This window comes from Panicum virgatum, chromosome 9N (assembly GCF_016808335.1).
Source record: "Panicum virgatum strain AP13 chromosome 9N, P.virgatum_v5, whole genome shotgun sequence".
NCBI classification, from domain to species: domain Eukaryota; kingdom Viridiplantae; phylum Streptophyta; class Magnoliopsida; order Poales; family Poaceae; genus Panicum; species Panicum virgatum.
In genome coordinates this window covers 57,242,032-57,255,628 of record NC_053153.1, presented here as the reverse complement: position 1 = coordinate 57,255,628, position 13,597 = coordinate 57,242,032, and the positions used below count along the sequence as shown (strand labels likewise).

General features: G+C 54.8%; 1 protein-coding gene across 6 annotated transcripts in view; it reads right to left on the bottom strand.

Moving 5' to 3' along the window:
* Nucleotides 1-846: 846 nt before the first annotated feature.
* LOC120687489 (paramyosin-like) overlaps nucleotides 847-13,597 on the bottom strand; it is a 34,280-nt gene continuing 21,529 nt past the window's right edge. For 3 of the 6 annotated variants that reach the window (XM_039969500.1, XM_039969499.1, XM_039969501.1), the window contains exons 19-20: nucleotides 11,418-11,511; nucleotides 847-1,414 (exon numbers count right to left, since the gene is read on the bottom strand). In XM_039969500.1, coding sequence (XP_039825434.1) covers nucleotides 1,103-1,414; nucleotides 11,418-11,511 — 406 coding nt within the window. In that variant the 3' untranslated portion in view covers nucleotides 847-1,102. The remainder of the gene's footprint in view (nucleotides 1,415-11,417; nucleotides 11,512-13,597) is intronic. The other 3 variants (XM_039969502.1, XM_039969503.1, XM_039969504.1) reach the window with 2 other exon arrangements.

Sequence of the window (13,597 nt, the reverse complement as noted above, 5' to 3'; positions counted from 1 at the left end):
CTAGTTTTGAAGATCTTGTTGTAAGAAACATAACGGTGTAATCCAAATTTAATTTGGATAACTGGTTTGTAAAGTAGAGTATTTTTAGTTTAGGATGCACGAAAATCAAAACATATGTGCACATCTACTCTTTCCCTCCACCAGCACGAGCTCAACTTGATGACGTGGCGTGATGCGGAGAGCATTGGCGGGCGTGAAACACGGAGAAGGCCGGAGGGGGCACCAGTCTTTAAGAAACCCAAGGTTTTAAAAAAAACGCTAGATGCTAGGTAAACGCTAGCATATGGTTTAGAGATTTTTGTGATTAAATATAAATTAAACATCTTTTGTGATTAAACGACACTGTGATTAAACACAGCGCTAGACCAAAGTTTAGAGTTTAATCAAGATTAAACGTAGTTTTAAAACGTTTTTTGAAACAGGGAAGAAACCCGATAACATGATAATCGCCTCGATTAAATCAAAGCACGTGACTACAACAAGGGCTACAAGAATCTGCCGAGTCGTTGTTGTGACAAACTGACCATGTTTAGATCCCAAAACGCAAAATTTCTATAAACCGCTTGCATGGTGTACTAAACGTAGTCGAAAAATAAATTGCATTACACAAATGGATTGTAAAACGCGAGACGAATCTAATGAGCCTAATTAGGACGTGATTAGACACTAAATTGCTACAGTAATGCTATAGTAAACATGCTCTACAGTAACGCGAGACGAATCTGTAATTAGTTTTGTGATTAGTCAACATTTAATACTTCAAATGTTGAAGTTTTCCTTCAAAAAATACAAAAATGCAAAATGCAAAATGAACCAAACAAGACCTATTGATCATAACTACAGATCTGTACAAAAGAGTTGAGATGCATACCATTTCGTGTAAATTAAAATGAACTTTGTACATACGGTTCTTAATCTTTTAGTCTACAAACAGCAACGAGTCCTAGTTATTAGTTACAGTGCCTTTCTCCATGTCTTTACATCTCGCACTCTCTACCAATCAGTTGAAGTATGGACACCAAATAATGGACTTTAAGGATTAAATTGCATGCTTTTAAACAGATAGGTAGTGGAGAACCAAACCATATATCTTCTTGGTATCTTATTTATTAATAAGAAAGCTCTCCTTGAGAACCTCAGCTGCAAATATTAGTAGTTCCACCATCTCCATGCCCGCGGAAGAAAGAGGGTCTACTTTCTCAGACTTTGATTTTGGTGAATCAGATGGATCACAAAGAGCTTCATAGGTAATTGCATCTGATGAATCCCTGGCCCAGCTTACAGGAAGAACCGTGCTAAGAACTGTCTTCATAAGGTTTGCTTCAGTTATAAGACTGTTCAAAGCTTCAAAGGTACTCTCCAGAGAACCAGCTGATTTGACATCATCATACGCCTGATAAGTTTGATTGTTAGCCTCAAAGTAGTGCACTAGCATGTATTAATATAGTACTTAATAAAAGCTAGCAATGCATCCAAAAATCCTGACGGAGGACTGTATCAGTGCCATAGCATCGGGAGCGTTTAAATTAACTTTTGAAGCAAAATATGGATTGATACAGTTCTTTGCCCAGTAATTGTATGGAAAGGTATGAACATGGTGCTGCCCTACGTAAGTGTTTAGGAGCCCTTTACACTACAATCAAGTATGTACCTTCATTAAGAATTTTTTTAAATAACAAAGATTACATGCATGGAAGTATGGCAACAAAACGCATGAAATGATTATAAGTGGTGTAGCTTGATCATAATTGCTAAATGTGAGGTACCTGCATCTATCTTGCATCTACATTCTAACACACCAATCCATATATTTCTGCAAATGCATTTTGTTGACTAGGGAGTCAACTTCAATGGCTAAGAAAGACGATGTGCATGAATATATTTTCTCTGAAGTATATCAGTTTATCACTGCATACAATTGTCAGCAGCAATAACACATCCTTCTCTAGGTACAAGACAAGCACACTAAACCATTGGGATGGAACTGCAACTTTTGGGTTAGAAAAAAATTGAACACTCCAATCATACTAATCACACCTTATATATACAATATACACTCCATTCACTGCTGCAATAAATACTTGTGCAAGCTCCATTCATGAAGACACATATAGGCCAACCCTAGATTTGTCAGACTTCAGAGTCGGGACTATAAACATGACACATTTGAAGAACCTACACTACTAAGACCTCAATTGACAACCAATGTGCCCTTCAGTCTGACAAACATGTGGGTGTCTGCTAGATAATGCCATTGACGGATGGAGTGGCTCTGGCACCTATGGCACTATGAAAATGGGTCTGTACAATCAGCAATTATATCATCATAAATACCATAGCAACACTCGGCTTAAAACTCAGCCAGCTTCAGCAAAAATGCCTTACATGAAAATGAGCAGATGGTCTCGCTAGAGGAACACATGGCCATAAGCTTGGTAGCATATAAGATAGGGCCAGCTGAGATGGGGGGGGGGGGGGGGGGGGGCACAATGACCTCAGCCCTAGTAGGAAATTTCTCAGAGTAGAGTTGTCAGTTTGGCAAACCTGGCGACCTGACAAATAGATTCGACACAGAGCCAACTGAATGGTATGGGAATCCCAAGATTTACTGATGGAGGATAAAGTGCAATGTGCTGAGTTACAATGGAAGTGAACTGATAAACACCAAGATCCAATAATAATGAGCTCAGACACAGAGAGGTGTCTATTCTCAGCGCTTACATGGGCCCCTACACATAGTTGGACCTATATACATGCTAAACCACAGAATAAGGGACCATCTGCGTCAAAAAATGAAGATAATAATAGGCCATTTGAATATGCAGATGCCATCAACATATGCAATCTATAATCTAAAAAAAATATGCAGACCATGTAGTATCAAAGGTCTACCACCACTGCGTAATCTTACCATTGGCTAATGCATACTTTTTGGAAATTACAAAGCAATAAGGAGAAATGCACTGGTGCTGTTTGCAGCTAGGTAACATGCAAGCCATACTCAGTCACACCTTTATGTCTTTTGTAAACTCTATGGATGTCATGGAAAACTTCAGCATTATCTACTTAATAATTTGGTTTATGCCATATTTGTGATTTATCTTAAAAATCACCTGGCATATTTTCACTTGCAGTCAGCGCTTCTTCCAGACTTAATACAAGGACTGAGTAACAGTGCTCAAAGTGGACACTGATCCATCAGAAATAGAAATGGATAGGCCAATTGTTGTGACTGGCCGCATCACAAGTATCACAGTACGACAGATGAATGCAAACATAGCGAAAGGAAACTTCTTATTAGAGTATATTAGGCAACTCCGCATATGGTTAGTTTAGGATTGATTGTAATCCCGGGATAACCTTCCTTATCTCTAGGAGAGGCTACTTGCCCTCCAAGCCATGTACTCCTATATATACCGTCCAAGGGGCTCAATGCAATACATCAACCACATTATACGCATCCTACTTTCCAACATACGTCTCCATTATTCTCCAGTCTGACCGTTCGTGTTGCTACTGCTACGACTGCGGGGGGATGTTAGAGTATATTAGGCAACTCCGGATATGGTAAGTTTAGGATTGATTGTAATCCCGGGATAACCTTCCTTATCTCTAGAAATGGCTACTTGCCCTCCAAGCCATGTACTCCTATATATACCGCCCAAGGGGCTCAATGTAATACATCGACCACATTATACGCATCCTACTTTCCTACGTGGCATCAGACGCTTAGATTTTAGATCCTGACCTAGTCGCCGCTGCTTCCGCTGCCGTCGCGCCGCCCCCGGGGAGATCGATCTCCGCCGGGGGCAGCGCCCTCCTAGGATGCGCCGTGGATCCCTCTGAACCGCGCCGCCGCCGTCGTCAAAGCACACCAGAAGGACCTACCTCTTCCCTGGACACCCCATGGCGGCGCCGCTCGACGTCTCCGTCGGGTACCACATCTCCATGGGAGCGCCACTGGGCCTGCACACCTCCGCGTCGTCGTCCCACTCAGCTCCGCATCCGGATCCGCCCGCCCCTCCCGCGCATCAGGCCAGGCGCCCCGCCTCCTACTAGCGCCGCCGCACCGCTCCCACAGAGCGCGCGTGCCCTGTGCGGCTACAGAGGACCACCGCGGGGACACCAGGCCACTGCGCCATCGAGGCCAGCGGGCCGCCGCACCGCCAATCGACGTCAACGCCGGGCCGCAGCGCTACCGCCGCCCTCCCTCACCGACTCCATCCTCCACGCTGTCGGGCGCCGTCCCCTTCGCCTTCTGCACCACTTCCGCCGCTGCCATACGCGCGAGGACGCGGCTGCGGGGGCAGCTCATGGGGCCGCTACCCGCCGCGCAGCTGGAAGAGGACGCCGCTCGGGCCGCACGCCGCCCGGTCGAGTTCGCTCACGGGCGGGTCTCACCACTCTGCTCTGCCTCTCCACCGTTTGACCGACGGGTGGATGAGGATAAGGTTTGGGGGTAACGCTCCGTGCACCCTAGATTGTACCCGCAGGTTCATCTTGATGCTGCTGCTGTTTTTCTTTTCCGATCTAAGATCGGTTTGCGTCGCCCTGCCGTTCGTCGCCGTTCATCGTCGACACTCCCGAAGGATGAGGTTGTTGCTGCGCCCTCCAGGCTGCAGCGACGACGTTCGTGATCAAGCCACCCTACCGGTGCCGTCGCCTTTTCAGGCGGTGGCCACTCGCCGCCGGTCTTCGCCAAGCAGGTGCTCGATCCGCCTCTGCGGCTCCAGCCGTTCTCGCGCGGACATCACCGCGGATGTTCCAGAAGGAAGACGTCGTCGCCATCCCTAATCTGAGCGCGACACTTGCTGCAACCTGCGCCGTCGCCACCCGTCCTGAGCGTGACCTAAGTCGCAAACCGCGCCATCTACCATCGTCATCCGCCGTACCGTCCAGCTGCTCTCTTCGGCCAGAAGCTGCTGAGGTTGTGTACTCGATGATGGATAAGTCTTTGCTGTTGATCTTTGTGGTCCTTTGTACCCCTGCAGCATCTCTTGTACCCCTGCAGCATCTTGTAGTCCTTAGTATCTTGGACTGCAGGACAGCAGTTAGCATCTAGGTAGGACAGCATCTTCCCTTTCAGTTTGCTAGGACAGTAGGACAGCAGGAGCATCTTGGATTAGGCAGCTAGCTTGTGACCAGGCTGGTTGTATAAATATGTAGCCACCCCTCCCGTTGGATGGCATGGCTTTGTGTTTGTGAATATGAGAAAACCAGAAAATTGCCCCAAGTTTATTGTCATCCTCTCAGCTCAATGAGAGTTAGAATTGAGCTGCTAACAACTAGTATCAGAGCCGTACTTTCCTGTAGGTTGGATCTCTTGCTCCTCCCCATCCCAAGCGCTTGTAGCAGCCCAGCCACCACCACCACCAGCTAGTGCAGCAGCAGCAGCAGCTCCGGCTGCCTCTCCTTCCCCGTTCCCTTCCCCCTCTCCACGCAGCAGCCCCTTGGAGGTGCGCCATGTCCGACGCACCGTCTCAGCGCTCGGTCGCCTCGAGCGCTCGGCGCCAGCGAGACACCGAGCTCGCCGCGGCAGAGGAGCGCAGGCGAGCGACGGCTCAAGCCGCTGCAGGAGCGGCGAGGGCGGCCAGGCTGGCTGCAGCGGAGCTGGCAGCGACCAAGGCGGAGGTGGAAGCAGAGGAGGCGAAAGATGCAGCGCGTGCGGCAGAGGTTGAGGTTGAGACCTTGCGCGGCAGCCTAAGCGGCTCCATCGCCGGCGACACCACCGCCGACGGGGACCTTGAGGAGCTGGAGAGGGAGAGGGAGCGGGAGCGGACCGCGCGGTGGGCAGCAGCCCACCCCGGCGGCGGCGGTCCGGATGGCGGCGCGCCCGGCGGCGGCCAGGACGGCGGCGCGCCCGGCGGCGGCGCGCAGGGCGTCGGCGCGCAGGGCGGCGCCCGCGCTCCTGGCTGGGGCGCGCGCGGCGACGCCCCCGGCTACCACGGCATCCAAGCGGTGGTCCGGGACGGTCCCGCTGGCGGGTGGCCACCCTCACCAAGTCCAACTACGTCGAGTGGGCCGCGGTCATGGAGGTGAAGCTCCAGGTGCGGCATATGTGGGAGGCAGTCCGGTACGGCGACGTCGACTACGATGAGGATCGACGGGCGCTAGATGCTCTCATCGCAGCAGCCCCGCCCGAGATGCAGTTCACGCTTTCCAAGAAGCGAACTGCCAAGGAGGCCTGGGACTCCATTGCTGCGGCACGTATCGGCAGCGACCGCGCCCGCAAGACCACTCTGCAGGCACTTCGCAAGGAGTGGGAGAACCTGGCCTTCAAGTTAGGTGAGGATGTTGATGACTTCGCTCTCCGTCTCAACACTCTGCTGCAGAAGATGGTGCAGTTCGGCAACGACACCTACGACGAGGAGAGAGCTGTCGAGAAGCTCTTCCACTGCGTCCCCGAGAGGTACAGGCAGACCGCTCGCTCGATCGAGTCTCTGCTGGACCTCTCCACCATGACGATCGAGGAGGCGATAGGTCGCCTCAAGGTCGTCAACAGCGACGAGCCACGGCCCCCCTCGGGAGGCATCTCCATCGGTGGGAAGCTCCACCTCACTCAGGAGCAGTGGGAGGCTCGTCGCGGTGACAGGAAGAGGGGGGAGCCCTCTTCCTCGACTGGTGGCCGCAAGCGCGGCAAGCCGCGAAAGGGGCGCGCCGAGGGTGGCGCCCGCGGAGATGCTCAGGGCGGCGCCGCCGATAGGCCCAAGGCGGCACGAGACGACGCCTGCCACAACTGTGGCAGGCGCGGCCACTGGGCCAGTGACTGCCCGCAGCGGAGGCGTGGGGGCCAAGCCCACGTCGTGGAGGCCCAGCCGAATGACGAGCCGGCTCAGTTCCTACTCCACGGGGACATGGAGCCGCATCCGGCGGCACCGCCTGCCACCGCTCTACTCCACCTCGACGAGCCGCGCGCCCGAGTCCTCGGCAACGGCTCCGACGACTACAGGGTCGACGGCTGGTACCTCGACTCCGGCACCACGCACCATATGACCTGGCAGCGGGAGTTCTTCTCCGACCTGGACGTCGACGTAGGTGGCTCCGTCAGGTTCGGGGACTCCTCCGCCGTGGAGATCAAAGGCGTGGGCTCCGTGATCTTCACCGCCAAGTCCGGAGAGCACCGGATGCTCACCGGAGTCTACTACATCCCGGCGCTGCGGAACTCCATCATCAGCCTTGGGCAGCTCGATGAGAGCGGCTCACGCGTGGTGATCGACAGTGGGGTCCTCCACATCTGGGACCACCGTCGCCAACTCCTCGCCAGGGTGGTTCGAGGGAAGAACCGCCTCTACATCCTCCACGTCGGGGTGGCCCAGCCTCTGTCTTGCAGCTCGCAGGGACGACGAGGCATGGCAGTGGCACGAGCGCTTCGGGCACCTCCACTTTGAGGCCCTGAAGCGGCTCGGCGCCAAGGAGATGGTGCGAGGCCTCCCGTGCCTCGACCATGTGGAGTAGCTCAACGACGTCTGCGTGCTGACGAAGCAGAGGCGGCACCCCTTCCCCCAGCAGGCGAGCTTCCGAGCCAGGGAGCGGCTCGAGCTCGTACACGGGGACTTGTGTGGCCCGGTGACACCGGTCACACCAGGAGGACGGCACTACTTCCTGCTGCTCGTCAACGATCTCTCCCGCTACATGTGGGTGATGATCCTCGACAGCAAGGGAGAGGCTGCGGACGCCATCAGGCGTGCGCAGGCTGCTGCGGAGGCGGAGAGCGGCCGCAAGTTGCGCGTGCTGCGCACCGACAACGGCGGCGAGCTCACGGCGGCCGAGTTTGCGGCGTACTGCGCGGATGAGGGCATCCAGTGCCACTACTCCGCGCCGTACAGCCCGCAGCAGAACGGCGTTGTCGAGCGGCGCAACCAGACGGTTGTGGGGATGGCCCGGGCCCTCCTCAAGCAGAGGGGGATGCCGGCTGTCTTCTGGGGAGAGGCAGTGGTGACGGCGTCCACATCCTCAACCGCTCGCCCACCAAGGCACTCGACAGCATGACGCCGTATGAGGCTTGGCATGGGCGCAAGCCGGCGGTCTCCCACATGCGGGTCTTCGACTGCCTCGCGTTCGCCAAGGAGCTTGGCCACATCGGCAAGCTCGACGACAGGAGCACTCCGGGAGCGTTCATCGGCTACGCGGAGGGCTCGAAGGCCTACCGCATTCTCGACCCGGAGAGACAGCATGTGCGCACGGCGCATGATGTTGTGTTCGACGAAGGACGAGGATGGGCGTGGGACAAGGCGGTGGACGACGGCTCGGCTCCGACGTACGACGACTTCACCGTCGAGTACGTCCACTTCGAGGGAGCTGGGGGAGTAGGCAGCTCTTCTTCGCCGAGCGTGCCTACCCCGGTCCCCGAGCCTCCACCGACTCCGGCGCCCGCTACACAGGCAGCACCACGCTCTCCAGCCGCGACTCCGGCTGCGACGAGTTCCTCGCCTGCAACACCACAGCCGGCGACGCCACGCACTCCAGTACCGACAGGCACTCCTCCGGGCACGTCTACTCCGACACCTGTTCGTGCTGAGCACAGCCCGGTGGAGTTCGCTACTCCGCTCTCTCACGACGAGGAGCGCGTCGACGCGTATCACGACGGCGAGCCGTTGCGGTACCGTACGATGGAGGACCTTCTCGGCGATCAGCCGGTGCCGGGACTGGTGCCTCACGACCTAGAGGCGCAGTTGCACCTCGCGTGCGACGACGGCGAGCCTCGGTCTTTCGCAGAGGCCGAGGGACACGTGGCATGGCGTGCCGCGATGCAGTCGGAGATGGACGCGGTTGAGAAGAACCGCACTTGGGAGCTTGCTGATCTCCCTCGTGGTCACTGCGCGATCACCCTTAAGTGGGTGTTCAAGCTAAAGAGGGATGAAGCCGGCACCGTCGTCAAGCACAAGGCTCGTCTGGTGGCACTAGGTTTCATGCAGCAGGAGGGAGTCGACTTCGACGATGCCTTCGCTCCTGTGGCACGGATGGAGTCCGTGCGACTCCTTGCGCTGGCTGCCCAGGAGGGCTGGCGCGTCCATCACATGGACGACAAGTCGGCGTTTCTCAACGGCGACTTGAAGGAGGAGGTCTACGTGCACCAGCCGCCGGGATTCGCAATCCCTGGCAAGGAGGGCAAGGTGCTACGCCTGCGCAAGGCCCTCTATGGCTTGCGGCAGGCACCATGGGCGTGGAATGCCAAGTTGGATTCCACGCTCAAGGGGATGGGCTTCGAGCAAAGCCCGCACGAGGTGGCCATCTACCGGCGGGGCAATGGAGCAAATGCCCTGCTGATGGGTGTCTACGTCGACGACTTGGTGATCACCGGCACCAAGGATGCGGAGGTGGCGGCGTTCAAGGAAGAGATGAAGGCCACCTTCCAGATGAGCGACCTAGGACCTCTCTCCTTCTACCTAGGGATCGAGGTGCACCAGGACGACTCCGGGATCACACTTCGACAGACCGCTTACGCCAAGCGCGTCGTCGAGCTCGCTGGGCTCACCGACTGCAACCCAGCTCACTCCGATGGAGAGGCTGAAGCTGAGCCATGACAGCACGGCGGAGGAGGTGGACGCTACTCAGTACCGGCGCCTTGTGGGGAGCCTCCGCTAACTCGCCCACACACGGCCGGACTTGGCGTTCTCCGTCGGCTACGTCAGTCGGTTCATGCAGCGACCGACGACGGAGCACCAGCAGGCCGTGAAGAGGATCATCCGCTACGTTGCGGGGACTCTCGACCACGGTCTCCACTACCCGAGGTGCCCTGGGGCGGCACACTTCGTCGGGTACAGTGACAGCGACCACGCCGGCGACATCGACACCAGCAAGAGCACGAGCGGGATCCTCTTCTTCCTCGGCGAGTGCCTCGTTAGCTGGCAGTCGGTCAAGCAGCAGGTGGTGGCCTTGTCCAGCTGCGAGGCCGAGTACATAGCAGCCTCCACTGCTTCGACCCAGGCGCTCTGGCTTGCTCGACTGCTTGGTCATCTCCTTGGTAGAGACACTGAAGCGGTGGAGCTTAGAGTGGACAGCAAGTCCGCTCTGGCGCTAGCGAAGAACCCCGTTTTCCACGAACGGAGCAAGCACATCCGGGTGAGGTATCACTTCATCCGAGGCTGCTTGGAGGAAGGAAGCATCAAGGCGGGCTACATCAACACCAAAGATCAGCTTGCGGATCTGCTCACCAAGCCCCTTGGGAGGATCAAGTTCCTTGAGCTCTGCTCCAGGACCGGGATGGTACAATCTTCACACAAGACGACGCACAAGACTTAGGAGGAGAATGATGGATAAGACTTAGGAGGAGAATGATGGATAAGTCTTTGCTGTTGGTCTTTGTGGTCCCTTGTACCCCTGCAGCATCTCTTGTACCCCTGCAGCATCTTGTAGTCCTTAGCATCTTGGACTGCAGGACAGCAGTTAGCATCTAGGTAGGACAGCATCTTCCCTTTCAGTTTGCTAGGACAGTAGGACAGCAGGAGCATCTTGGACTAGGCAGCTAGCTTGTGCCCTGGCTGGTTGTATAAATATGTAGTCACCCCTCCCGTTGGATGGCATGGCTTTGAGTTTGTGAATATGAGAAAACCAAAAAATTGCCCCAAGTTTATTGTCATCCTCTCAGCTCAATGAGAGTTAGAATTGAGCTGCTAACACTCGAGCACCTCGATGACGCTTCGACCCGCGCCCACTCCACGGCTTCGACCACGTCCACCTCGACTTCGACTACTACGGCACTAAAGGGCTATCATCTGCATGAGTCTCCAGTCAAAACTTTCGCACCAGCGTTCCAACTGCAGGGGGGATACGTCTCCATTATTCTCCAGTCTGACCGTTCGTGTTGCTACCGCTACAACTGCGGGGGGATGTTATAGTATATTAGGCAACTTCGGATATGGTTAGTTTAGGATTGATTGTAATCCCGGGATAACCTTCCTTATCTCTAGGAGAGGCTACTTGCCCTCCAAGCCATGTACTCCTATATATACCGCCCAATGGGCTCAATGCAATACATCGACCACATTGTACGCATCCTACTTTCCTACACTTCCAAACTTGAGGTAGTTTTTTTTTCCTTGCATAAAAGAAATGAACCGACGGGCGGGCCTGGTGCAGCGGTACAGCCTACCGACTGTAACCAGAAAGTCCCAGATTCGAGCCCCAGCCTATGCACATTTGTGCGGGGAAAGACTTAGTGCTTAAAACGACCATTCCCTAGACCCCGCACAGTGCGGGAGAGCCCCAGCCTATGCACATTTGTGCGGGAAAGGCTTGGTGCTTAAAACGACCCTTCCCTAGACCCCGCACAGTGCAGGAAGCCTACGGCACTGGGTAAGCATAAAAGAAAATGAACCGCAGATTCACTGACAAATATTATGCATTATATTAATCATGCATTGTTTTTCAAAACTTCTCATAATAAAAAACTACATCTGTCAGTTCAGAGAGCATACTTTTAAAAGCACAATATGCAGTCTATGCACTGAAGAAGTGAGGCGTTCCACAGTACCAACACCTTCAAGAAGTGTGGCATTTTCAACTCTTAACCTGCAATACAGTCGCACGAAATAAAAAAAATCAATGCCGAAATACATATTGCTTGAATAGAGAAGTTTCTGTTACTAGTTTATGGGCTGTTTGGTTTGAGGAACCATCTTAGGATGAGGTGGTCAATCATGAGTTAATCCTGTGAAATTTTGTGGATGAACCCATTCCTCATTATTAAGCTAACCATTCCACAAACCAACCAAAAAAAGTGAGTGAGAAGAAGATGATGCATCACCCCATTCCTCAAACCAAACATCCCCTTAAATCCTTAATTTTCCATCACAAACTAATAATCAAAGAGAAACAAAAAAACAGAAAATAAGTTTTTCACCAGTGTTTATCCCTTTTAGTTTCTTGTAACATTTTGCAATGCATCTATATGTTCCATTCATTTTACTTTTAACTGTATTAATTTCAGTCTAAAGCTTTTAACATATTAAGGGGAGAATGTTGGAGTTGCAGCAGCAAGAGAATGAGGCAATGGGAAGAACAGGGGAAGCACTCCTCCTGTTGAAAACATGCATTTAGGAAAAACTCATTAAGTCCTTGGCTCGAATAAGAAGTAACATCTTCCGACATAATCAATTTTTAACCTTTAACAAACAAATCCAGCAGTTTGAAAATTATACAAGAGCATTTCTCTAACACTGCGTTTTGATGTAGGTATTGGGTCTTAGAATTCCGAATTGGTATTGACTAACTTCAAATACAGTTGTTTAGATGGTTTAGAAATCGGATCTAGAAATCAACCCCAATGCCAACCGGTATTCACAGCACCTGCGGCCCCTTGCCCTCAATACTGAGAGCCCTGCCCCTCCATATTACGATGAATTGACCTTCGCTCTTCTTCCATGCGACCTCCGCCCAACCTCTGCCGCCGGCCGCACCCCCTCCTCCTTCCTCAGTGACGCAGCTCACAGCCCCCGCCCCTTCCTCCTCGCGGTCACACCGGCCACACCCCTTCCTCCTTCCTCGCCGGGGCGGCTCGCGGCCAATGCCCCCTCCCCTTCTTCCTCGCGGTCGTGGTCCCCTCCTCTCCTTGCCCCCCCCTCCTCTCTCTTTCCTCGCCAGCACCCCCTCACCTTCTTCCTCAAGGCTATGGCCCCTCCTCTCCCAAGTCAGTTTAGGTCTACCTTTACCCCTCTTTACCTTATCAACACGCTTTAGCACCCCACTACGCACCGGCGCCTCCGGAGGCCTCCGTTGGACATGTCCAAACCATCTCAACCGATGTTGAGTAAGTTTCTCCTCAATTGGTACCACCCCTACCCTTTCCCGAATAGCTTCGTTCCGGACTCTATCTGTTGGTGTATATGTGAGCCCATGTATAGAGATCCATCCAAAGTCCCATATATAGAATCTATATATCCCACCCTTCCAGGGTTTGGAGAAATACAAGTCATTATTCTCTCCTATCCTCTGTCTAACATGGTATCAGCTAGCCATCCTCCTCTCTCCCCCTAAGTCTAGCCGCCGCCGCCGCCGGCAGCCATGGCCGGCCGGCCTCCGGCGCCGCCGCCCCTCTCCTCTCCTCTGCTGCTTCCCTCTCCTCTCTCCTCTGCTGCAGCCGGCGCCCTTGCGCCGCGCGCGCGGCCCCAGGGCCGAGCGCCGCGCGCGTCCACCCTTCCTCCTCCAGATCCGGCCGCCGCTGCCGCCGTCCTGGGCGCGAGCGCGGCCTCTGGTGCCGGCGGGGCACCCTCCCCAGCTCCGCACGCGTGGCCCCAAGGCGGGGAGCCCGGATCCGCCGCCGCCGCCGCCGCCGCTGCCGCCGAGCGCGAGCACGCCGCGGGGGCCGCGGCCCCATCCCCGACGCCGGCCGCGCTCCTGGTCGCCGCTGCGCCCCTGGACGCCACGCCCCTGGCAGCCCTCTCCTCCCTGCCCGGCGCGGATCCAGCACCTGTGGAGGCCACGGCAGGCACTCCTCTGCTCGTTACGGTTGGGGGTGGGGTGGATGTGCCGCCCCTTCTTGGGCCGCCGCCGGTCCTCCTCCGTCCTGGGCCGCCGGTCCTTCCTGCGCCGGCGCATCCGGCTCCGGCCGCGCCGGCCCAGCTGCCCGCCGCCGCAGCAGCCGACGCCGCGTGCGCCG